General features: G+C 40.3%; 2 protein-coding genes across 2 annotated transcripts; one reads left to right on the top strand and one right to left on the bottom strand.

Annotated features, from left to right (window-relative positions):
- Positions 1 to 338: 338 nt before the first annotated feature.
- LOC104227489 (uncharacterized) lies at positions 339 to 2,808 on the bottom strand. Its single transcript, XM_009779738.2, has 3 exons — positions 1,637 to 2,808; positions 925 to 975; positions 339 to 747 (listed from the first exon to the last, which is right to left on the bottom strand). The coding sequence occupies exons 1-3, from the start codon at positions 2,463 to 2,465 to the stop codon at positions 695 to 697; spliced, it is 933 nt and encodes a 310-aa protein (XP_009778040.1). The 5' UTR covers positions 2,466 to 2,808; the 3' UTR covers positions 339 to 694.
- A 2,027-nt stretch (positions 2,809 to 4,835) lies between these two features.
- On the top strand, positions 4,836 to 5,786 carry LOC138888397 (uncharacterized). The gene has a single exon (XM_070170254.1). It carries the CDS (start codon positions 4,836 to 4,838, stop codon positions 5,784 to 5,786), a length of 951 nt encoding a protein of 316 aa, XP_070026355.1.
- Positions 5,787 to 27,638: the final 21,852 nt, after the last annotated feature.

Raw genomic sequence — 27,638 nt, 5'->3', positions numbered from 1 at the left:
AAAGCCAATTTAATAAAAGATTATCAATAAGAGAAATAAATAGCAATAAGAAGAAGGTTTATATTCCTCTGTCTCAAACTATGTGTCTGTGATTTCTAAATATAGTTGTCTCACATTATATGTTATTTTAGAAGTTCAAGACAAATTATAATTTTTTTTATTTTACCCTTAACAATATTGTTCTTGAAATTGGAGATAGCATATAAATAGAGTAAATATTTAATGAAGAACAATCATATCTTAAGACATAGATAAGGGTAAAATAATCCAAACTTTCTCCTAATTAGCGTTTCTTAAGGGACGTATAAAACAGATAAATTAAGACGGATGGAGTAATATTTTGTTGCAACATCTTCAATTATACAGTAACTTGAAGAATCAAGCATAACCTGTTGCCTCTATGTGTTTACATTCATAACATACAATCAAATTCTTCATTCTTGAGCCAAAATTGAAAAATTAGGTACTCACCACAAAACTTAAGGAGTACTACAAAAAACGGCAAAGAGAAAAAGAAGAAATTAAGTTTCAAAACCAATAAATATCAAATTGACGTTCCTCTTTTCTAGCACAGCATTACAGTCTCTTAAACTGTGAGATATAGCATTGACATTAGTTGCTCTGTATATTCTTCTGCTAAGCACATTTGAGCCGCTCATTTTGGATCAATCAACACAAAACGCCTTTGTTTTTCCTACAGTCCAAGTTTGGTGGAGAGATTCCAGACGACGATACAACATAAGAATCCTACATTTTATCAGAGCTTAGTTAGTTTCTGGAAATAACTATTCAAGGATTTAACTTATATTAGCTGTCATTGTTATTGAAAATTTTATACTATCAATATAATTTAATTTATTATGAAAAGTTACGTTGCATTATTTTTTAGGTTACTAATTTAACTTGTCATAAATGAATCCATACCTGTTAGTACATCCATTAACGACCAAGTTCTTCTATGCGAAGCTGAGTGGACTGCATATAAGATGTTCAATTTGGTTAAGCACATGATGCAAAATTACAAGTAAATAAAGAAATTTTAGGATGTGCTTAGTTTTGGCAGAAAATATTTTCTCCCAAAATTAGTTTACCAGATGAAACAACTTTCCTCTGTTTGGTTATTTGGAACCATAAATATTTTTCTTCAATAAAATATATTTCCCGTCGAAATGGGAAAGTTTCTTATGGTCCAAAATCATTTTCCTTTAAAACTGTATTAACTCTTATCTCCTCATATCAACTTACAGCAATTTAGACATTTTCAATTATTAATACTTATAAAACGTTAATCACGTCTTCAATCCTCCACCTTGTACTATTACAATATCAATATATATTTTTTAATTCAATCAAAAACTACTCCATCCGTCTCAATTTATGTGACAATATTTGATTAGGCATGAAATTTTAGAGAAAATAAGACTTTTAAAATTTGTGATTTTAAAACCAATCATAAAATTGTGTAACTATAAATTATTTTATTAAGGTAAAAATGTTAATTTTAAAGTTTAATTGTTTCTAAATAAGAAAATATAATATTCTTCCATTTACTTATACTAAAAGGAAAGGAGTAGGAATGTAAATTCAATTTTCTTTAAAAAGAAGTTGATTTGTGGGAGTTTTGGATGTATATTACCTGAATCGCAATTGGAAGTAGAATTCCACGTCCCACACATACACAAACTGCTAAAATCCTTAACATTATGGCCACAAGATCCACCTGTTGCTTCACAAGCTTTACAAAAAGAGCCACCTTCTTCAACTGAGTATTTCACTCTTATCCCATAAGACCAACCATGAGGTCCATCTACTCTCAGTGGAGCTAAGCTATACGCGCTACTATACCCTTGACAACCAAGTTTAGTCAAATTAATAGCTTTAATAGCTTCAAATGAAACTGAACAGCATTCAGGTGGGCCTGATCCATACACTGATGAGCCCACTTTTCTCGGCCCAATTATATTCCAGGCCGGACACCCATAATACTCCTCACAACCCATCCCGGAAACATTCCTACACGGCAAATGCTTCCCCGGAAAACCTTGGAACAGCGGCGATTCCGCCGAGCAACCTAGCAGCATAAACACATTATCCGCCGTAGGGTTTAAGTACGGCTCACGCCACCGCTCTACGACGAAGCCGTTGCCGCGATTACCGAATACGATGGAGGAGCAAGTTGACATGTGAGGATCGTCTAAAGTGAGGGATTCGTAAGCGTAATCGATGTCCAAAACGCGATAGGATCCAGAGCTAATGTGAAGCATAAGAACATCATTGATACAAAATAAGAGGTCCCTGTAGCCTGAGTGGCCGCAGCCGGATTGAATTGCGAATGGGTAATCGACTGTTAAGTTTCCACAGTATGATCTGCATGTATGTGCTGCTTGGCCGTAGCTATGAGCTGATTTTAGGAGTAGTGCTGTTTGAAATATAATGAAAATAAAAGCTGAGAGAAGATAAGCCATTGCTGAGTGAAGAGCAATGAGCCTGAATGGGAAAGAAAGACTTGTGTATTGAAAGATACAATTTTTCTTTTCTTAAATTTGGAAAAGAAAAAGTTGATAGATACTTTGCTTGGGATGCTAAGAAAATGGTGATATTATTAGGGGTAAATTAGAGTGCATGATTTAAGGGAGTGGGACTTTAATTTATGCACATGATGGGTTGGAGAATCTGAGTTGAATATGTTAATATGGGGCTTTATATCTACTTTTCCAGCTTTAATTTTATCTTTTTTGGGAGGACATTCTGGTTTCTTTAAGAAGATTTGGCTGACTTTTTAGCTTTTCTGTTTGCTTTAACTTGCTTTTAGGCACTGCAGAGTAGTAGAAATTTTGAAGATATGATGCGTGTTGGGTTGCTTTATGGTTAAGTTTAATTCAGAATAGGATGTAGTGAATGGCCCCGAGTTTTAATGCAGGTTGGGCCATTGAGCACGAACATGAATCTGATGTCCATCGAATGGGAATACTCCTTAGTGATTCATGATTTCATATAATTAGTCTCACATGGATGAAATTCATTCATACTAACCAATATGGCTGGTTATTGACCCGTCCATTTATTGAACTCAATTTATCTTAATCGTAAAAATTACATGGACACCCTATTTGGTCGCCCATTTTTAACTTGTACTCGTTTTATTTTTCCGTTTGTATTCGTACCCGTTTTTATTGTTAAAAGCGTTTTAAAAATACGATTTTGCCCTTCTTTAATAAAAGACTACTGTATACAGTAAAATCGGAGGGTCCAATTTTCCGTCATTATGATGCCTCGTAGGCATGTCTTCAAAGGCTCGAGGCTATGGTTGAGATTCACCCCCGAGGGACTATCGGCGCCCGACTTTGGGGAAGTATAGATCGGCGGTTATGGTGAAAAAGTGGGAAGTTCCCAAGGCGCGTAGCTAGAGCTGACAAAGCCTGTTAGGCTAGTCTAAGTCCACATCATGGCATTAACTAGTTGTACCAGCTCCATATCTTTGTAATAAAAATATTTGTACTATGTTGGGATTCCCCCTCATATATAAAGGGGATCCTTGTCATTTTGTAGGGGATCTGTTACTTAATATTGAATACACAAGAACATTCTCTCTGCTCTCTAACATATTCTCTTGCTCTCATTACACCATTTATTGCTTATGTTCATTGTGTTCTATTGATTGTTCTTCATTTATTGTTTATCATTGATCATAAAGAGCCATCATCATAGCTCTCATAACTGTTAGCCCTCCCTTGATTGCTCTAAGCTGGTCATCCAACTCGACCTTGAGGTCCCATATACGCCAGCTCGAGCCCCCAATCTCCAGCCGTGTGGTTTGATTATCACATCATCCCTAAGCTATAATCTTGCTTTTTAATCTTTTACTTAACATCCATTGCCTAACAACTAGCATAAAAATAGATCATGTATTTTTAGAACCACAAAATCAAATTTAATTGTTATTACCATTTTCAGGGTAAATAGTTTGGTGCTCACCGTGGGGCTAAAAATAATAGTGATTATTTTCTTGCTGTTTAACTACATAACTCAGGTTACCTTTCACACTTTTTCTATCCCAAGATCTTCGATTTCAGGTCAAAATGTCTAACTCAGTAAACAACAATCTTGAGGACCATGGAGACAATGGTGTGGATGTTCCAGGTGTTGGTGTACCACCACGAAACCCTGAGAATGCACCAGAACCAATTCCCGTGGATCTGGTCTCACACGATGCCCAACACGTCGATATAAGCTCCTACACTAACAGGAGCGTACATCACGGAGACTAACAAGAAGTCCAAAAAACCCCAGCTCGGGAGGAACAAGAGGTTAGCCTTCACGTTATTTTTGAAATGTTGTAGGCACAACAACTGGTAATTGCTCAGCTACAGAGTCACCAAAAAACCCCAAGTACAACGACCTCGAGAATAGCCCCTCGGACTGAGTAGGCACTAGAAAGATCAAGCAACAACGGGTCGGCAGCCGACCCCACTATCATAAAGATGCTCGAGGACCTCACAAAGAGGATCGAGTCGGGCAAGAAGAAGATAGAAGCCAATGACAAAAAGGTCGAGACCTACAATTCCAGGGTCGACCAAATTCTGGGCGCACCCCCGATCCTGAAAGGTATGGATTCAAAGAAGTTCGTGCAGAATCCGTTCCCACAGGAAGCGGCTCCAAAACCCATTCCGAAGAAGTTCAGGATGCCAGACCTTTCGAAGTACAACGGAACCTCAAACCCCAATGAACACGTTACTGCTTACACTTGTGCAGTGAAAGGCAACGACCTGAAGGATGATGAGATCGAGTCCGTCCTACTGAAGAAGTTCGGAGAAACGCTTTCTAAAGGGGCAATGATGTGGTATCACAACCTGGCCCCAAACTCAATAGATTCATTTGCCATGCTGGCAGATTCTTTCATAAAGGTGCATGCTGGTGTCATCAAAGTAGCTACAAGGAAATCCAACGTTTTCAAAATCAAGCAAAAAGAGAACAAGATACTGCGAGAGTTCATGTCTTGCTTTCAAATGGAACGAATGGAACTACCACCAGTCTCCGACGACTGGGCAATACAGGCCTTTACTCAAGGTTTGAATGAACGAAGTTCGGTGGCTTCGAAACAGCTGAAACAGAATTTGATTGAATACCCTGCCATGACTTGGTCAGACATCCACAACCGATACCAATCAAAGATCAGGGTCGAAGACGACCAACTAGGAGCCCCCTCGGGCTCGGTATATCCTAGCAGGCGCCCGTCGAAGGAGTCAAAGCCGAATAAAGAGATATACCAACCATACCCTGAAGATAGAAGAAATGCCCTGAGGCGCAACATACCCCACAATGACCGAAGAATGGATCGAGGCCAGAACCCCCGGAGACTTGTCAGTAAAGCTGGATTCGATAGGCATACAGGGCCAACGGAGGCACCTCGCTTTTCAGAATACAACCTCAATGTCGATGTTTCAAACATCGTATTCGCCATCAGTAAAATCAGGGACACCAGGGGGCCTAGGTTTGTACAATCAGATCCTTCACAAAGAAATCATAACTTAATGTGTGAATTTCACAACACACATGGCCACAGGGACGAGGATTGCCACCAGCTCCGGGAAGAAGTAGCCCGACTACTCAGCAAAGGTCACATCCGAGAATTCCACAGCGACCGGACCAAAATTCAGTTTCGAGAAAGAGAGGCGACCAAGAAGAACGAAATAAATGAGCCACAACACGTCATCCACATGATCTTAGGAGGCATCGATGCCCCCACAAGAACCTATGATCAGAAGAACAAAAATATCTGTCACTAGAGAAAAGCGAACTCGGGGTTACATACCCGAAGATGCTCTCACATTCAGCGACGAGGACATTGAGACCATGTCTCAACCCCACAACGATGCACTAGTAATCTCTTTCCTTGTGAATACATTTCAAATTAAACGTGTATTTGTGGATCTAGGTAGCTCGACCACATTATCAGGTCGAGGGTGGTAGAGCAGCTTGGACTGCTTGACCGAATCGTGCCCGCCTCGCGAGTCCTCAACGAATTCAACATGGCGAGAGAAACAATGAAAGGGGAAATCACCTTCCCAGTCAACATGGCCGGCACAACCCAAAATGTCAAATTCCATGTCATCGAAGGAGACATGAGATACAATGCCTTGCTCGGAAGGCCGTGGATACACTGCATGAGAGCAGTACTATCCACCCTCCATCAAATGATGAAATTCCCGACAAAGGATGGGATAAAAACCGTCTACGGTAAATAGCATGCGGCAAGAGAAATGTTCGTAGTGCACGATGTGATGCCGACACCAGTACCTCCACCTTCGAAGGATCCAAAGGACAAGCAAACAGTGAAATAGCGATAGCAAGCTACATTCTCGGCTACGCCCAACTGAACAAAACGAAGGATCACACCGAGTCCTCATAACAAACGATTGAATCACGTCGAGATCCGAAGCGCCGTCAACACTAAGGTATGGCCATCTCCCTTTTTAGTTACATTTTGTACTAACCTGAATGCAGGTATTCGATCGAAACGGCCGAAGTGCTTCCCAACTCGAAGGCCTTAGGTTTCAAAAGCATGTGTTGCACTCTTTTTCTTTGACCGGATTTTTATCCCAAGAAGGGTTTTACCGGCAAGGTTTTTAACGAGACAACATCTATATACTACCTAAGGAAGACCCAACAAATATTCAAGGCTTTTTTACAATCAACCTCAAATACTGGGGGGGGGGGTATCCCTTCGGAAGGTCACCTACTCGGAGAAGCCAAGATGCACTAAATGGGGTCTCGGAGAAGTCAAGATGCACTAAGTGGGGTCTCGATAGGAAAATAATGTATCGGGCCAAACAACCAAACGAACCTTGTCTGCATAGAACAACCGAGCCCGTAACAGCAAAAACATGTATACTTGTACAAAGTAATCAAAGTACACTTTCCCCTTCATCAAAGCATTTTGCATTTCAAGGAAGCTCGGTATCTTTTGCAAAAAATGGTCCCAGAGCCAAATGTCCCGAATACTCGGGTGCTGGCGTCAATAACTCAAAGCCGTTTGACCCCTGGATCGGAGCTTCAAACTCATAAGCCCTCAATGAGGCGACATCAAGATCACAAAATGGCTCCAAAGCCAAAAACGTTCCAAACACTCAGGGACTGGCGTCGAAAACTCATGTCCACATGACCTCCGGGTCGGAAACCCCAAAATCATAAGCCCTCAATGAGGCAATACCAAGTTTACAAGTAATGGCTCCCGAGCCAAGAAACCCTCGATGACTCGGGGACTACTGCCAATCGCCACCCCTATTGATTTATCAAAAACCGAGGCCACAAGACCACGTGCGGGCAGTCTCGGTCTCGTAAGACCTATATAAGGCAATAACAATATCTGTAAGACCTCAAGAAAGGCATGAACCACACTTGTACCCAGTGACAATATCTGTAAGACCTCAAGCTAGGCATGAACCATACTTGTACCAAGTAACCAAAATTGTAAGACCTCAAAGGCATGTATAACTTGTAAGACCTTACTAAAGTCATAAACCCGATCTTAAAGTTAAGTCTATATATCGAACTTGTAAGATCCCTAAAAGGCCATACCCTCGATATAGACACCGAAACTACTTCACTCGGGGACTGAAAGGCTCCGGCCAAACACAAATGACTGCGGTCACAAGGCTGTACCAGCCAAACTAACGTGACTCGGGGACGCCCGACCGTCGCTATAAAATCATAGGCCTTCAATTACTTCAAAAATACTTCAAAAAGAACCGGTTAAACAAGCTGCCCTCAACATAGACAAAAGAATTTCGACCTTGTCAACTCCAAACTATAGGCTTCGAGATACTCAACCATCGAGCCAAACCTACTGAGGTGCTCGATCATCGCCATATAACGACTTACAATCGAGGTTTCTAGAGAACCGTCGAAGAACGAGGCAAACACAATTTCAAAAAGTCCTTAACGAGGGAAAAATAAAGCTTATACAAGAGGTCGTATCGACCCAATGTGTAAGAGACATTGTGGCCAGCCCATTTAAGAGATCGTACCGACCCAATGCGTATGAGCCACTGTCGCCAACCCATACAAGAGGTCGTACCGACCCGACACGTAAGAGCGTAAAGGCCAGCTTTAAATTCAAAAACTTGAGGGTCGAATGAGCTCTAGTCGAAACACGATTCGGATACTGAACCCAAAACAATTAACTAGTTACGCCTAAGAGCAAGAGCATAAGAACTCAATGCTGGCTCACACTAAAAGGTCGTACCAACCAAGCGCGTAAGAGCCTACGGGCCAGCCCAATAAGCCCCAGGGCCATACCATGAATCTTAGGATTCCTTTTAACTCGAAGACCAGTTCATCTGGCTAAAATCAAGGCAAAGGGAAATCCATGAAAAATAAAACTGCGAGATTTCCTTTTATACATATATGTGAGGGAATACAAGCTTCATTTACAAAGTTCTTTGAAAGCACTCTACGCGAAACAAGAAAGGAAAGGCCTAATCTAATCTATGTCCCCCTCGGGGACTATGGACCGTTGACTTTTTCCTCGCCATCTTTGGCATCAGACAGAATGAACTTAGTATCATATTCTTTCGCCTTTGCGTGTTTTATCTCTTCCAAGAGATCGAAGTCCCTGGCATGAATTTCCTCGAGGGTTTCCCTCCGAGATTTGCACCTCGCGTACTCTTTATTCCTACTACCCTGGTCGAGAGCCCCCCTTAGCTCAGCACGAGCATCGGCAGCCTCCTTCAAATATACAGCCACCTTCTTATCACCCTTAGCTCAGATTATTACGGCTTCAGTCCGGGCATCCACAACTTTGGCCTTCATCTTCAGGAGCTCAGACTCAAGTCTTGGAATTATGTCCGTTCAGACCAAACTGTTCTCGTGAGCGTTGCGAAGTTGCACTTCAAGGGCGGAAACCTTGGCCAAAGCATATTTCTTAGCCGATATCCGGGTGTCCATCTGAGCCCTTAGCTCATCACGCTCGCGCTTGGCTTGACCAACTTTGCTCCTAAGGCATTCCAGGTCTTCTGTCTTTTTTTGCAGCTGAAGTAAATGAAACATTAGCCTCAAAAGATAGAAAAGGAAACATACTCTCCCTTAAAACAGAAGTTACATGTTCCTCGAGGTAGCTTTCATAGTTTAAAATGCGACTCGCCTCATACCGCAAGTGTGCCAAATCGTCTTCCCTTTCATCACAAAGAAGCCTGAGGGATTTCTCCTCATCTACGGCTTTCCACAGCCTAGCCTCGCGGTGAAGCAGCTCAGATTTGAGCTTGTTAAAAGCCTTTAAAAGAGAAACGTGATAAGAAAGCAAAAATTGCAAAAACTATAAAACCAATGTGATCAGCTAAAACTCGCCACGGAGTAGAGCCGCTGAGCTCCCTAGAAAGTTGAACGCATATTTGCTAGCCCGGCTTTGTCAACCCTAACAGAACCACTCCCGATTGGTATACGGTCATCCGACATACATGGCCCCTGGCTTCGAACGCCCCTCGAAGTACCTTCAACAGGAGAAGAAGTCGGCGGCAGGGATCCCTCATTCCTCAAAGTACCTTCGATGGAAAAGGAAGATGGCAGCGAAGGAGGGACTGTTTTTCTAAATTCATAGATCTCTGGTGCTACAGGTTCGGCTAACACGCCCTCTATGAGCCTCTGGGCCGGACTAGTCTTGCTATAATCATTGTTATCCTGCAAAGACCTTTTCTGCTTATTATAATTATTATCCCTCGATCCTGACAGAGTTAATACGCAGAAAGAGAAAGTGTCATTCAAGTTAAAGGGAAGGTGGGAGCAAATCACATAGCACGTACCATGGTGTTTTGCCTCCCATCTACCCCTAGACAAAGCTCTCCATTTATGCTCATTATAAGTCGAGTGGGTTGCCAACTTTCGAGCCCAATCCGGCAGGACGGGGACCTCGCACGACATCCATGAAATTGCTGCAGAAAAGGAAAACAAAGGCATATTTACAAAGTCCGCCTTCGCCATAATTAAAAAACTACAGAGGCACGAGTATACCACTTACATGTAATATTCAACTCCTCAGGAAATGGCAGAAACTCCATAGGGATAGTATCGATAGTCTGTACTCGGACGAATTGGCTCATCCACCCCTGATCTCTGTCTTCCTCGTCATCAACAACAAAAGGCATAGTGGAGCAGCATCGTAAGGTTAGCAGACCTCGATGGTGAAAAGGCCGGTACAGCCTAATGAGATGGCTAAGAGTGAATTGAAGCCTTGCTTCCTCCGCAAAGAACCTCATCATCAATACTATCCGCCAAAATGACGAATGAATCTACGCCAAGGTAACCTGGTACTTTCGATAGATATCAAGCACAACCCTATCAAGGGGGCCCAACGTAAAGAGATATGTATACACGTTCAAAAACCCCTCGACATGGGTCATAATGCTCTCTCCCGGGGAAGGTACCCATAATGCTACCTTTTCTCCCCATCCACAATCCTTCCTCGCCGACTCAAGGTGCTCATTTCCTATTGAAGAAGTAAACTTCGAGGCTTACTCCTAATGACCTAGAACGTTGGGAGACTTTTCTGATGGGAGATTCCTCTCCGAAATAAAATGCCTAGAGGATGACTCGCCTGGCACTGACGGCACACTGCCAACCAGGTGGGAACCAGAGGCGTAACTCCCTTCTCCTTGTCGAGCGGACCCTGATGTAGCAGTCATGACTGTGGTAAAACTAGAGAACTAGAGCAGAAATTTGAGCAAGAGCGTCAAAACTGAAATGATAGAGGACCTAATGCAGGAAAGGAGAACTCTACAAAAGAGGATAACTACTCAGAATAGCAGAATCTTCAAAAGGGTGAAGACAACCCTATATATGGAAAAGCAGTGACAATTCACTTGCCTCAAAGGCCGATTAAAAATACTAGCTAAAGTTTTTATCGTTTTGGGAAGATGTGCCAGCGGGATCGCCTCGATCATTTTGTAACCATGTCATACACTTGACGCTGCCATACGATGTTTTGGGGTCAGAGACCCCCGTATCAACCAAGCCTCGAGATGGTACCCGATCTCGAGTACCTTCACCAAAAAAGAAAGGCTCTCAAGAGCCATCAATATCATTACAGGCCTCGAGGTGGTACTCGATCTCGAGGACCTACATCAAAAAAGAAGAAAGGCTCTCAAGAGCCATCAATATCATTACATGCCTCAAGATGGTACCCGATCTCGAGGACCTCCACCAAGAAGAAGACAGGCTCTAGGAAGCCAATGATATCACTACACGTCCCGAGATGGTACCCGATCTTGAGAACCTCCACCAAGAAGAAAATAGGCTCCAGGAAGCCAATGACATCACTACACATCCCGAGATGGTACCCGATCTCAAGGACCTCCACCAAGAAGAAGATATGCTCCAAGGAGCCATTGACATCATCATAAGCCTCGAGATGGTACCCGATCTCAAGGACTTCTCTCAAAAAGAAGATAAGCTCTAAAAACCTACTCGTATGGGCTTGGCCTCGAGGTACCATCTAAATCCGGGTAAGCCCCTATTCGGGATCTATCTGCAACACCTTAAGGCTATCTACACTGAGTTCAAAACAAGTTTCCAGGTAACCCGAGTTTGAGCGAACCCCCACTCGGGGACTGCTCCCGAAAGCCTAAAGGCTATCATTATTCTCAGGCAACCAAGCAAATCCCCCCTCGAGGACTATCCCGGGGGTCTAAAAGGCTAAGTCTCGTTCTGAGAGTTTGAAGCCCTACTCTCATTCAACTCGAAGTCGGGGTCCCGATGACCCGAGTTTATCAATCCAATCCGGCACCTCGGTTCAAGGAATGGCGAAGGGTTCTACGGGGAATCATGTTAATCAATCAAGAGCCAAAAAAAATACATGCACCAGGGCTCGATATTTACAGCAATCAGTGGAGTCATGCATTCAAATTCTTCACAAACGCGGATAAAAGGAAATGTAGCATAAATCAGATTAAAGAAATATCTTTGTATTCATAAGAACATGATTACAAAAGCCCACGAAGGGTCCTTACATATGACCACAAAAGCCCACGAGGGGTCCTTACACAGAAAGAAATAAGCAAAAAAGTACATATAATAAAAGTCAAGAGTCTAATCTAATCTCGGGGGTGCATCCTTGGCGGAAGTATCTTCGAGCACCATCTCCTCATGGGCTTCATCTCGATCTTCCAAAATTCTATCTTCGAGGGAGAAGATGGAGAAGAGGAAAGTGATGCAGAAGAAGCAGAAAAAGATGAAGGAGCGGAGAGGAATGAAGAAGTGGCTGGGTGAAAAATTTGGCCAGTATGAATTTTGCCAGTGCTACTATTGTGAAGCCACTTCTTGATATGTTGCACCGGTGCGAGATGCAACAGTTAGCGGATAGTACCACCTCACTCCACGGAAGGCAAAAGGAGTGAGGCGACGCACCGAGTAGTTAGGAGAGATTAGTGGAAGTTCATAGTCCGCATATCCTCTAATACGAGGGTAATTTGAGATTTCTCTCTCATCACCTCGGGTTAACAACAATAATAACAAATCAGCACAATCTCGCTCGGTATGGAAAAGCCCTGAAAAAAGGCCATGGCATAACTGATGAGAATGCCCCCATGTAACCTTAAGGCCACGGGCCTCAAACATGGGAAATAACAATGGATGAGGATGAAGAGAAGAAAGGGGTGAAAGGCTGTTGAAGAACATTTGAATGAAGAATTGGTTCCAGGAGGCTCCCATTTGTAGAAAGGGTGACAGCGTAACCGACGGTGCCATCAATGTCTTTGAAAGACATATCGGCAGGCGCAATCAGTGCATTTTTGGGAGCTGGACCGGCGGCGACGTTATCACTTCGAAGAATAAGAATCGGTAGTGCATTGAATGATTCTGGAAAGATCAATCGATGGGGCGCCTCAGTTATCACAAAGGCTTACGTCATAAGTATGACATCATCGCGGGGAGTTCGAAGAGATGGATATCAAAGTCATTTCTTACCATTCCACTCTAAGAAACGTGGGGATTATCTATATACAGTAAAATTGGAGGCTCCAATTTTCCGTCATTATGATGCCTCGTAGGCATGTATTCAAAGGCTCGAGGATATGGTTGAGATTCACTCTCGAGGGACTATCGGCGCCCGACTTTGGGGTAGTATAGATATGCGGTTATGGTGAAAAAGTGGAAAGTTCCCAAGGCGCATAGCTAGAGCTGACAAAGCCTGTTAGGCTAGTCTAAGCCCGCATCATGGCATTAGATGGTTGTACCAGCTCCATATCTTTGTAATTAATGCATTTGTACTATATTGGGATTCCCCCTCATATATAAAAGGGATCCTTGTCATTTTGTAGGGGATCTATTACTCAACATTGAATACACAAGAACATTCTCTCTGCTCTCTAACATATTCTCTTGCTCTCATTACACCATTTATTGCTTATGTTCATTGTGTTCTATTTATTGTTCTTCATTTATTGCTTATCATTGATCATAAAGAGCCATCATCGTAGCTCTCATAACTATTAGCCCTCCCTTGATTGCTCTAAGCCGGTCATCCAACTTGATCTCAAGGCCCCATATACGCTAACTCGAGGCGTTGATCTCTAGCCATGTGGTTTGATTATCACATCGTCCCTAAGCTATAATCTTGCTTTCTAATCTTTTATTTAGCATCCATTGCTTAACAACTAGCATAAAAATAGATCACGTATTTTTAGAATCACAAAATCAACTTTAATTGTTATTAGCATTTTCATGGTAAACAACTACTTTCAGCAATATAGACTAAAGTTTCGGATAAAACTCATGACAAAACTGTAGACTACAGGACAAAACTTCAGCATGTTTTAGTATGAAGCTTTAGCAAATGAACTAAATAACTTCAGCATGCATTAGCAAAAACTCATTAGAAAATTACATACTGCAAGACAAAAACTTAAGCATGTTTAGTTTGAAGTTTTAACAAATGAACTAAAAACCTTCAGCTTATTTAGATTGAAGTTTCGGATAAAACTCATGACAAAACTGTAGACTGCATGACAAAACTTCAGCATATTTTGGTATGAAATTTTAGCAAATGAACTAAATAACTTCAACATGCATTAGCAAAAACTCATTAGAAAATTATATATTGCAAGACAAAACTTAAGTATGTTTAGTCTGAAGTTTTAGCAAATGAACTAAAATACTTCAGCTTGTTTAGACTGAAGTTTCGGATAAAACTCTTGACAAAAATGTAGATTGCAGGACAAAACTTCAGCATGTTTTAGTATGGAGTTTTAGCAAATGAACTAAATAACTTCAGCATGCATTAGCAAAAACTCATTAGAAAATTACATACCGCAGGACAAAAAGTTGAGCATATTTAGTCAAAAAATTTATCAAATGAACTAAAAAGCTTCAGCATGTTTTGACCGAAGTTTCGGATAAAACTCATGAAAAAACTTACACTGCAGGACAAAATTCCGCATGTTTAGTCTTTCTCACCAAGTGCGGCTCCGAAGCCCTTCCCGAAAAAATTTCACATGCCAGAAATTCCCAAGTACAACGGAACCACCGACCCTAATGAGCATGTTGCTTCTTACACATGCGCAATAAAGGGGACTGACTTAGAAGATGATGAGATTGAATCTGTTCTATTGAAAAAATTTGGAGAAACTTTATCGAAGGGTTCCATGATATGATATCATAACTTACCACCCAGCTTTATTGATTCGTTTGCTATACTCGCAAATTTTTTATGAAAGCCCATGCCGAAGCCATTAAAATTGCAACAAGGAAATCGGACCTCTTCAAGGTAAGACAAAAGGATAACGAGATGCTTAGAGAATTCGTATCTCGGTTCCAAACGGAGAGAATGGATTTGCCTCCAGTCACTGATGACTGGGTTGTTCAAGCTTTTACACAATGTCTCAACACTCAAAGCTCCATAGCTTCACAACAGTTAGAGCAAAATTTAACCGAATATCCGGCTGTCACATAGGTCGATGTACACAATAGGTATCAGTCAAAAATTAGGGTCGAAGATGATCAACCGAGAACTATAATTGGTTCGATTTATCCCAACAGGCCTGTGGATAGAGTTAAAAAGGACGTTGATCAGGAACCACGATCGAATAGAGATAGATACCAGCCATACAGTGGATATTGGAGAAATAACGAGCATGGACGCAACCCCGTACGGAATGATCGAGGACATATTTTTTGGGGGCCTATGAGCAAGAGTGGTTTCGATAGGGATGTGGGGTCCAAAGAGGCACATCGACTGTCAGAATACAACTTCAGCATCGATACATCAGGTATTGTATCAGCCATTGGTCGGATTAAGGATACTAGATGGCCCAAACCCTTACAGAGCGATCCAGCTCAAAGGAACCCTAATCAAATGTGCAAATACCATGGTACCCATGGTCATAGAATCGAAGACTACAGACAGTTGAGGGATGGGGTAGCCCATCTATTTAACGAGGGTCACCTTCAATAATTCTTGAGTGACCGAGCTAAAAATCACTTCAAAAATAGAGATTTGAACAAACAGAACGAGCAGGAAGAGCCATAACATGTGATTCACATGATAGTTGGAGGAGTCAATGTTCCTCAAGGACCGGTATTTAAACACACCAAGGTGACAATCACAAGGGAAAAGCGAACTCGGACTACTTAGCAGAAGAAACATTGTCTTTCAACGACGAGGATGCAGAATGAATCGACCAACCTCATAATGACGCACTGTAATATATATTCTTATGAATAAAATTTAAGTTAAATATGTGTTGATTGATCCAGGTAGCTCGGACAATATTATTTGATCAAGGGTCGTAGAACAACTCGGCATGCAAGATCAAATTGTGCCCGCAGCTCGAGTACTTAACGACTTCAACATGGCGAGTGAAACCACCAAAGGGGAAATTATTTTACCAGTGAATGTGGCCGGGACCATCTAAGAAATAAAGTTCCATGTAATAGAGGGTGACATGAGTTACAACACGATACTCGGGAGGCCTTGGATCCATAACATGAGGGAAGTACCTTCGACGCTTCACCAAGTTTTGAAGTTCCCAACACCGGAAGGAGTCAAAATGGTGTACGGTGAACAACTCGCCGCCAAATAAATTTTTGCAATCGATGAAATAGTACCAGTATCGGCGCTTTTATCAATAAAGGGATCAGAGTCGAAGGGAAAGCAAGAAGTCAAATAACAACCACAGTCACCAGTCTCGGCCTGATCGGAGGAGCAGGAAACCTTCGAGGATGATGAATATATGATACCTCAAACATTCATAATCCCCGATGATTCTGATGCAACAAAGTCAACAGTCAAATAGCTAGACCAAATCATACTAACCGAGCATCTGCCCGATCAAAATGTATACCTGGGCACGGGATTAACCCCCGAGCTCAGTGAAAAACTCATTAAATTCATTATTAAAAATATGGATTATTTGGCTTGGTCCCGCCGTGACATGACAAGGATCTCACCGGAGATTATCACTCATTGATTGAGCTTGGACCCAAAGTTCAGACCGGTAAAGCAAAGTAGAAGGCCCCAATCCAAGGTTAAGCATGCATTCATCAAGGATGAGGTAACTAAACTTCTCAAAATAGGGTCTATTCGGGAGGTAAAATATCCTGAATGGCTAGTAAACGAAGTCATTGTTCCTAAAAGGGGGAATAAACTTAGAATGTGCGTAGACTACAAAGATTTAAACCAAGCATGCCCTAAAGATTCCTTTCCTTTGCTGAATATCGATCGCATGATCAATGCCACGACCGGCCATGAGATCCTTAGCCTTTTTGATTTCTACTCCGGGTACAATAAAAAACAAATGAACCCGGAGGATTAGGAAAAGACTTCTTTCATTACTAAGTATGGTATCTATTGCTATAATATAATGTCGTTTGGGCTAAAAAATGTTGGTGCTACTTATCAACGCCTAGTAAACCGAATGTTCGAGGAACAAATAGTTAAATCAATGGAGGTTTATATTGATGACATGATAGTCAAGTCTCTGCAAGCAGAGGTCCATTTAAAATATTTGCAGGAGACCTTCGACATACTGAGAAAATACAACATGAAGTTCAACCTAGAAAAATATGCATCCCGGATAGGTTCGGGCAAGTTCCTCGGCTTTATAGTATCAAATCGGGGGATCGAAATCAACCCCAATAAAATCAGCGCAATCGAAAACATCACAGTTGTTGATAATGTCAAGGTTGTACAAAGGTTAACATGGTGCATAGCCGCCCTAGGTCAATTTGTTTCGAGGTTCTCAGATATGAGCCACCGGTTCTTCTCACTACTTAAGAAAAAGAGCAATTTCGCATAGACCCCGGAATGTCAACAGGTTTTGGAGGAACTCAAACGATACCTGTCGAGCCCGCCATTGCTTCACACCCTAAAGGCGAACGAGCAACTTTACTTGTACTTATCGGTCTCGGAGATAGTGGTAAGTGGGGTCTTAGTTCGAGAATATCAAAGTACGCAATTTCTTATTTATTATGTTAGTCGTACCCTAGATGAAGCCGAGACCCGGTACCCACACTTAGAAAAATTATCCATTGCTTTAATAAGCGCCTATAGAAAATTAAAACCATATTTTCAATGTCACCCAATTTGTGTTGTAACCACCTACCCCCTTCACAACATTCTGCACAAGCCCGAACTCTCAGGTCGGTTGGCTAAATGGGCCGTCGAGATTAGCGGGTATCATATCGAGTATCAACCCTGAACAGCCATTAAGTCTCAAATCTTGGCAAACTTCGTGGCCAACTTCGCACCAGTCCTCGTACCCGAGGTCGAAAGGAACTTTTATTAAAATCAGGTACATCATGGAGGGTATGGACCCTCTTCACAAACGGCGCTGCGAACGTGAAGGGATCCGAGTTAGGCATCATTTTGAAACCACCCATGGGTAATACAATTAGGTAGTCTATCAAAACTTTGAAATTAACTAACAATGAGGCTGAGTATGAGGCCATGATTGCAGGTCTCGAGCTAGCTAGGAGCTTGGGAGCGGAGGTCATCGAAGCCAAGTGTGACTCCCAACTTGTGGTAAATCAAGTCAACAGATCTTTCGAGGTTCAAGAAGATCGAATGCAGAGGTACTTAGACAAACTACAAGTGTCTCTACATCGATTCAAAGAATGGACACTACAACACATACCTCAAGAACAAAATAGTGAGGCCGATGCCCTTGAAAATTTAGGGTCATCGATCGAAGATGATGAACTTAGCTCAAGGACTGTCGCACAACTTTCAAGGTCAGTAATCGAAGAAGGACATGCTGAAATAAACTCGACAAATTTAACCTGGGATTGGAGGAATAAGTACATCGAATACCTAAAGAACGGGAAGCTTCCATCAGATCCTAAAGAATCGAGGGCCCTATGTACGAAGGCCACACGGTTAGCACACTGTATAGGAGAACGTTTGATGGACCGTTAGCAAAATGTTTGGGACCAGGAGACACCGACTACATTCTATAGGAAATTCACGAGGGCACTTGCAAAAATTATTCCGGTACCGAGTCATTGGTTCACAAAGTCATCAGAGCAGGATACTATTGGGTTGATATGGAAAAAGATACAAAAGAGTTTGTTCGAAGATGCAACAAATGCCAAAGGTATGCGCCGATAATTCACCAGGACGGAGAACAACTCCACTCAGTCCTATCCCTATGGTCATTCATGAAATGGGGATGGATATTGTCGGCCCTCTACCATCGACCCCAGGTAAAGCTAAATTCATTTTGTTTATGATTGACTATTTTTCTAAGTGGGTTGAAGCACAGGCCTTTGAGAAAGTCAGAGAAAAAGAAGTCATAGACTTCATCTGGGACCATATTATATGCCAATCAGAATGCCTGTCGGGATCGTATGCAACAATGGAAAGCAATTCGTCAGCAGCAAAGTATTGAAGGTTTTCGAAGAATACAAAATAAAAAGGATCCTATCAATGTTGTATCATCCTAGTAGGAATGGACAGGACGAATCAACAAACAAGACTGTCATCCAAAATCCAAAGAAAAGATTGAACGAATCTAAAGGAAAATGGAGAGAAATATAGCCCGAGGTGCTTTGGGCGTATTGAACAATGTCGAAATCCAGTATGGGGGCAATTCCGTGCTTTTTAGTCTATGGTGGCAAAGCTTTGATCCTGGTTGAAGTCGGGGAACCTAGATTCAGGTTTCAGTATGCAACAGAAGAGTCAAATCACGAGGCTATGAGTACGAGCCTCAAATAACTAGATGAAAGACGGGAAGCCGCTCTCGTTCGAATGGCCACACAAAAACAGTGGATCGAAAGGTATTACAATCGAAGAGCCAATCTTCGACACTTTAAAATCGGGGACTTAGTTCTGAGAAAGGTCACCCTCAATAATCGAGACCCGAACGAAGGAAAACTTGGCCCAAATTGGGAGGGACCATACCAGGTCCTCGATATTGTTGGAAAAGGATCCTACAAACTTGGCACGATGGACGGCGAGCAATTACCAAACAATTGGAACGTATCACTCCTCAAACGATGCTATTGTTAAGGTATGACCTTCTCTTTTTTTATTTATATTTTACACTAACCAATTGCAGATTTTCAATCAGAGATATCGAAGGATTATTCATCACAAAGTCTTTAGGTCTGAAAGCATGCATTGCATGCTTTTTTCCTTAGACCGGTTTTTTTCCTAAATGGGTTTTCCGACGAGGTTTTTAATGAGGCAACCATTGTTTGTGCTAACTTAGAGCAATTCAACAGTATCCGAGGTTTTTTTACAATGAACCTCGAATACTGGAGGACATCACCCTCGGATGTCAACTTTGTTATAAGGAAGATACTTCGTGTCAACTGGGTCTCGATAGGTAAAAAAATTTAAGGGCCAAATGGTTAAACGAACCGTGCCCATGTAGACTACTTGAGCCCTAAAGGCAAACATGTACGCATGTATAATCTATTGAGAGAAGCATTTTTCCTTGCCAAATATTTCATGCCTTAGAGAAATTTTTACTTTACAATTTCATACTTTTGGTCTATCATGAAAACAGGCTTAAGGGCTAATCACAACTGAAGTTCGAACAGCTTACCCTGTACTCAGGGACTGCCGTCCGAAAAATTGATGTAATCAAACTACTAAAATCTCGAGATTATAAGACCTTAAAAAGGCAACCCTCATTTTTATCGGCCGCGGCCACCCACTCGGGGACTGACACTTCGAACAAGTTCGAAGTATAATTGATAAACAAGCCCAAGAGGTAAATCTTAAGTTAAAGGATACAGCCAAACTAACACGGTTCAGAGACGTCCGAATTCCGTAGTAAAATAGGCCTTCTAATATTTTTAAAAATTCAATTAAAAAGGCTAACCTCGGCAAAATTACAAAGGGTTTCGATAATATCAACCCTCGAAAACCTTAAGGGGTACCAAATTGTTCGAACTCTCGAACAATCTTATGCTAAGGCATAACAAAGTAAAGGGTTTTGATAACACTAACCCTCGAAAATCCTAATGGTTACAGATTTATCTCGTGCTAAGGCATAACAAATTTTTATGTGTTAACTTTTTAAGCCGAAAAGGGAGAAAAGCCATTCTTTTAAGGCCATATCGGCCTAATTCAAGAGCCTAAGGGCCATTTTATTTTTTGAGTTTGAGAAGTCATCCTCACTCAACTAAAACCTAAGGATCATCTTACTTCGAGTTCGAGAAAGTACTCACTCGACTATAAAGACTACATAGTCCGACATCGATCAAATTACCTTAGCCTCGTACCCATGAACAAAATTTTCACAAGGCATGAACGAGATAGATTTTTCACAAATTGAAATAAAGACAAGTTAGAAAGCAAAGAGATCTTTTATATATATGAAAATATTTACAAGGACCGATCAGGGTCCTACACAAAAAATCAAAAAAGAAAAATCCCTAATTTTCCTCGGGAGCTACATCCTCGCCACCGGGATCTCCTTCTCTCTAAGATCCACTCACGCTCCCATAATCATCATCATCAGAAGAGAGCAACGTTTTGGATTCGGCCTCAAGCTCCTTCGCATTCTTGATCTCTACAACAATGTTAAAGCCATGAGCATGAATCTCCTCAAGAGTCTCTCTTCGAGACTAGCACTTAGCAAGCTCGGTGGCCCAGTATGCTTGAGTATGAGCAGTATCAGTAACTTTCTTTGCTCATGCTTAAACGGCTTCAGCGTCAGATCGGTAGACGACCACGATTGTCTTAGCATCGGCCTTAGCCTTTTCAGCCTCAAATTTTGCCACTGCAAGATCCATGACCAACCGAGCCTGGAGCTCCTTGATTTTCTTGGTTTATGCTAAGTTCTTTTCTTTCTACGCTATGATTTTTGCTTTTACCATATCTACCTCCCTACGGAGTTGCCTGATCGTCTCGTGCAGTTGCTGGACCTATGAGATCGAACTGTTAGCCGCCAATCCCGAACTAAGGCCATGAAGTTCTAAGACTTTATTTACTTGCTCGGTCAATTTGTTCTATTCTCTCTGAGTCGCTGTCAGTTCAGCTCAGAGGTCTTTGATTTCTTCTTCTTTCCACCCACTAAGAAGTTCAGAGGCATTCTTCTCCTCGGTAAGCCTTTGAATATCGGTCTCATACTGACTCAGTTCCGCCCGAGATTTGTAGAATGCCTCCTGATAAAGCGCCAAGGCCTACACAGATAGAAGAAAAGGAATTATACAAAGAAGGGAAAAAATGCAAGTATGATATCGACAAAGGGAATTAAAGCTTACTCGATTCATAGCATGATGTGCCTCATTGAAGAGACTCGGCGCTCCACCTAAATCTTTTCTCGACTTCTCTAGGTCTCCCGAGTCAGGGATGTCCTCGATCCCAATAAAGTAACCATAGAAAAGGTCATCCCCTTCATGGTCTACTTCTATAGAAGGAACCTTCATGGACCGAGCCTCCCGAATCATCCCCTCGGAAAACAAAGGAATGGAAGGGGAATCTCCAATTTCAATTGCCCCGAGTGGGTCACTTGGGGCGTTCTCTTTGTCACACCTCCTTTTTCCGCCCCCGCGAGGGGTGAAGGAGTTTTTTCCAATTAAAGGACAGTCGAAACGGGGTTTGTTTATTTATTTCAGAGTCACCACCTGGGAATTTTATGGCGTCCCAAGTCACCGGTTTTAATCCCAAATCGAGGAAAATATGACTCTGTTTGTCATTCTGCGAACCACAAATCCGAGTAAGGAATTCTGTTAATTCGGGAGAAGGTGTTAGGCATTCCCGAATTCCGTGGTTCTAGCACGATCGCTTAACCATTTTTATACTTGGCCTAATTATCTTGATTTAATAAATACCTAATTTCTTGTTGCATGATTTTGTTACCGCTTTTGGTTAGATTGTTTACAATTATAAACCTTCCTTGAAACGAATCACGAGTACGTATATTCGCATTATATATATATATATATATATATATATATATATATATATATATATATTTTATAAATACAAAGAATCGTGTCACGCATACGTGTACACAATAAGATTGATAATATTTTTGTATATTTTTTTTTATATAAAAAAAATTATGTTCGAAATTGTGCTTAAAACAAAATTACGAACATTCGTCACTCTTGTATGATTAAATAGTGAACTGCACATCTCGGGTTATATGAAATTAATTTAATTTAAATATCCTCCGAAAAACCCCTTTTATTAGAAAAGTTTGCTCGAAGTTGCGCGAACGCATACTCCGAATTGTCTTTAGAAATGTAATTATGTCACGCGAACGTGTCCCTAATTATACGAAATATTCTTGATGGTAATATAAAATTTTACAAATGTTTATTATGTCCATCTATTGTTAAATATGAAGGCCATGGGAAATCACCGAATGAAATGTCTCGGGATTTCTTAAAAAAAATCAAAATTTATTAAGTGTTGGCCACAAATTATTATTTTTTAAGCGGGTGAATTATATACCTCAAAAACTATTCAAATTAAAAGAATCAATGAGATGAAAAATAAATAACATGCAACTAAAACTACCATTTTATCGTGAATACGGTATATGTACTTTCAGTACTTGATAATTATATGCACAAGTTATTTATTATTTTCATAAGTTTAAGACTAAATGTATACGTTTGAAAATTTACCAAAAAGCGAATTATGTGTAAAAAACTAGGAAAATTTAATTAATAAGCAAACTAATAATTTTCAAAGAGTTTCCCTTATTCTATTTGGAGCGAACGCTATTTTATACATTTTTGACTTAAAATGTTGCAATTTATAAATTCAACCTTCTTCTACACAACTTGTTTTTAATCCAAAGGTATAATTATTTGGTTAATTTGCTTGCGACGATTGAATTTGGGATAGGTAAAATTGAACCAATTTTTTTTCGGCTTATGCAAGCTATTTACAAATAGTAAGTCTATACTTTGTAAAATCGTTGACATTATTTTATATATTATTTTTAAGAAATGAATTGATCGCATTCCTAAAATAACTAGGCCATTTGTTATTAAGAAAAGAGAACTAATCTACAAATTTATTTAATAAAATGACATTACATGTAACGTAATTATACATCTGAACTATCTGTAATGTTCCAATATCTTAAACGTAACGGATTATCAATTCCCCTCTCACTTATAGTTATACACATAACCGTTATCATGCCATATACGAACAAGAAACAACTTACATCATTTAGCTTTAAACAAAAGTCGGGTGCTTGACGAGATATACTAGTAATGTGGTTCCTTGATATTTCCATACTATCCTATACTTAGCCAACAAGATTACAAATTTTAATTAATGGTCAGCTTTCTGTCGTGTTCCCTATCGTGACAATTCGAAAATAAATGTTACCACTAAACTTCAGAATAAATAATATTACAGCAGAGTTTATACTACTCCAAAAGGCCAGTTGGCTAGTAGCTCACATGTCAAGTATAATACTACATTAGCTAATTAAAAAAAACAACTGAAACTTAACTAATAGATTTAAATGAGTAGAGGACATAATTGCAATTCCAAACTTCATTTATTTGCGATATTGAAGCTTTTCATGACATGAGTCTACAGATATATACCTGAAAATGAGGGTAAAGAGGTAATATTTCAGCAACAGCAGCAACAGAAACCCAACAGCAGAAAAATACCAATCAATTCAACAGATTTGAACAAAACCGACAGAAATCATGAAAATCAGACGAACAGTAGCAGAAATTTTAAAAAAAATTCAGATTTAAGCAAATAGTATCACCAAACAAACCCGGACAGATATGAGGAAACAATATTTCTGATTTTGCTTTTTTTCTTCTCTATTTTTCTGTTCTGTTTTCTTTTTTTTCTGTGTGTATGTGTGTGCTTTTTTTCTGTTTTTCTTTTCTATCTCTCTTCTCAAATAATCTCCCTCTCTCTTTTTCTATGTTCTGTATATCTCTGTGTGTGTATCTCCCTGAGTGTCTGTCCTCTCTTTTTTCTCTTCTCTGTTCTGCTCTTTATATCTTCTCCTTTTGAAATCGGTCCCTAACCCCCTTCTTATACAACTTATTTTCCTCCTTTAATGCTGCCCGGACCCCCTTTCTGTTATTCAAAAACAGATTTTTTCCACTCAAATTGCCACTAAGGCTGCTTTTCTATTAATCAAACCACTAAGAATACCTTTTTCCCTTAATTTCAGCCTCATTCACTTTCTTTGGTTTCCCATTAGGATTAATTAATGCCCCATTGATAAAGCACTAGCAATAAAGTATCATGCTAATTGTTTTATTCCCCAAACACCCCTGAAATTCCTTTACTATTACTGCCCTAGACCAAACTGCCCACACTTAACAATTATCTAAACTAATCTGCCTAACAGCTAACAACCAATTCCTAAAATAAATCAAACAACCATTCTATCCTCACAGATTTGTGCCAAACAGGGAGCTGCAATAGCTATGATCGATCCATCATACCAAATTTATAATAACTAATTGACAAAGGCTGAATTCAAAATGGAACTAACAGACTGAACTTGAATAAAACATATTAACACCACACAGAATTCAGCAGAACAATTTAAACTGAAATTGAAAATCGAACTAAGATCAAACAAATGCAGGAGCATTGTCAGTATATTGACAATGCCCTGAAACTAATTGCCCAGAAATCAATATACACAACATCCATTTGACGAACTTATTGATTTACAAACAAGAATGATTTAATTGACGAGTACTAATCAACTGATTACCTACAATAATTGTCAACAATCAGTCTATAAATAATCAGGCAATTTCAATCGACATTGACAAGGACAAAGGTTTTAACAACTAATCGACGAATTTATCCAAATTGATTACACATCCTATAACTATTCACAACAAAGAACATAAACAAATTCAACCAAATAAAAGGGATACTGGGAATGAAAAGATGAATTGAAAGAATGGGTACAATTAATCAAAACTAAACTACACAAATACACGGATAAACAAAAAACCATAAACACAGGAAAAGAAAAAGGAAAAATATCTCCAATCTTCAGAACTCATACGGACACAAGCTTAAACTAGGATTCGGACCTTTTGAGGTTGAACAGACTTTATTTGAAGTATTCTCAATTGAGAATACCTCGATTAAAGTCTCTTAGACCTCAATCCCTCATTTAATATGGGCAAATTCCACGATTTGGATTTTTTAGGGTTCCTGATTCTTTGATCTAAAATTCGAACATTTCTAGATATGTTCGAACCAAACCAACGGTGTTTTAGGCACGAGGGAGGTCAGGTGGATAACTGGTGTGAGTTTGGGGTAGGTTGGGGTAGGGTTAGGTTTTACTCTAATATTTAAATGAAGATTCGAACTATGCTACTAACAGGTTCATGACGAGGATGGACAGGGGAAACTATGGTGTTAATTTGGAAGCCATCGGAGAAAGTTGGGTTTTCCGACCAAACTTTGATCGAAGATTTGAGATGTTGGGGCCTGATTCGACGGAAACTAACACCGGATCTGTAAAGAGGATGTCGTGGGGAAGCTATGTTGTTAAGATGGGGTCATTTGGACCACCGGAACCGCCGTGAGGCGATTTCCGGTGGGTGTTTGACGGTGGTTAACGGTGGGGTTCATCTGATCTCTTGAAAGAGACAATGAACAAGACAGGGGGGTGTTTGGTTTGGGGGTGGGGTATGGTTTAGGATTTATATACGGGGTGGGGTGGATGGACTAGGGCCGTTGGATCAACTGAGAGCAATGGCCTGGATTAAACCACTCAAACAAACGGTGTCGTTTGGTCTCTTTGAGAGACCGGGTAAAGGTAGACCGGGTTGTGGGATCGGGTTTGGTCCAATTGATCTGGAGCGTTGATCAAGTGAAATCAACGAACCAGATTTGAGCATAATGAAACGACGTCGTTTAATTTTGCTATAGGTGGACTGGATTTGGCCGGGTATAGAGAAAGTTTTGGGCCTGATTTTTTGTTTAAAATTTCTTGGCCCAGATCCGTTTTGCCTATTTTTCAACCCTTTTCATTTTCTATTTCTTTCTTCAAATTTTACACAATTCTTAATTAAATTGTAAAATCAATTAACATTTTGACATACAAATTAAAACAAGTAGTTAAAAATCACAATCACTCAAAGGCATTCTTAAATGACAAAAATTATAACAATTATATATTTTTTGTGATTTTCCTTCTTTCAAAACCAAACTATGGTTTATAATTTCCTAAATATTATTTTTTATTATTGTCCTTTTATACAAACCAATGATTAATTAATTCTAAAAAATGCAATATTAATTCCGGAATGCATACGCATCTACATTACCATTTTTTTTCCTTAATTAGAATAAAAATGAACATGCACAGACGAAATGCCACGAAAAATTCAAAGACTGCACACAAAGAAACGAAAAAAATTATTTGTTATTTCTTTTGGAGTAGTTCTTGTGAGGCAAAAATCACGTGCTCACAGCTGCCCCTCTTTATCCGGAAACACGAAGAGTTTTCGTGCAAAGATAATGTGGGCGGATACGAGCAATTTTTGCATGTTTGAATACTCCGTTGGAAGCATTTTTTTGAAAGATTTGACCGAACCTCTGCTTCAAAGGTTTCCTACATATCCTTGACTATAAAGAAATCAGGTCAATGTAGTTCGGGAAATTTTGGTAGCTGGGACTACCATGGGACTGTGATGTTACTGTTGTTGCGTGCTGCTTTTACTACTTGCTGACCTCCTTATTACACCCTGCTTAAAGAAAACAAAAAGCTAGACTAGAACATGGTATATGAATTACAAAATCTTATCTAGATCATGCCCTTGCGTTTCTTGTTGTTTTGATTTCTTGGTGACTCTTTGGTATCCTTTGCTTCCGATTTGTCTCGTATTCTCCTTTGATCACCGATCTCAAACTGCTTATTTCTTTTCACATTGTTTTTCATTGTGTCTTGTACTTCCTTCCTCTGTTTGGTATTCTTGTTGTTTCCCGCTGGGGATTCAGTTGGATTCCTCTGCTTTATTGACTCTAAGTGTACTCCTTTATTATATGGGCGGGCTCTTGACTTCAACCAGCAATGTCAAAAATAAATTGTCATTTTGTTCTTCAGGGGGGCTCCTGATCACTTAAAATTTGAATTGTATTCCCTTATTCTCCAGGTGGGCTCCTGATTGCTGATACTTCAATTGTATTCCCTTATTCTCCAGGTGGACGCCTGATTGCTGATACT

This window comes from Nicotiana sylvestris, chromosome 3 (genome assembly GCF_000393655.2).
Source record: "Nicotiana sylvestris chromosome 3, ASM39365v2, whole genome shotgun sequence".
Taxonomy (NCBI): Eukaryota; Viridiplantae; Streptophyta; class Magnoliopsida; order Solanales; family Solanaceae; genus Nicotiana; species Nicotiana sylvestris.
This window is presented reverse-complemented; position numbering and strand designations above follow the sequence as displayed.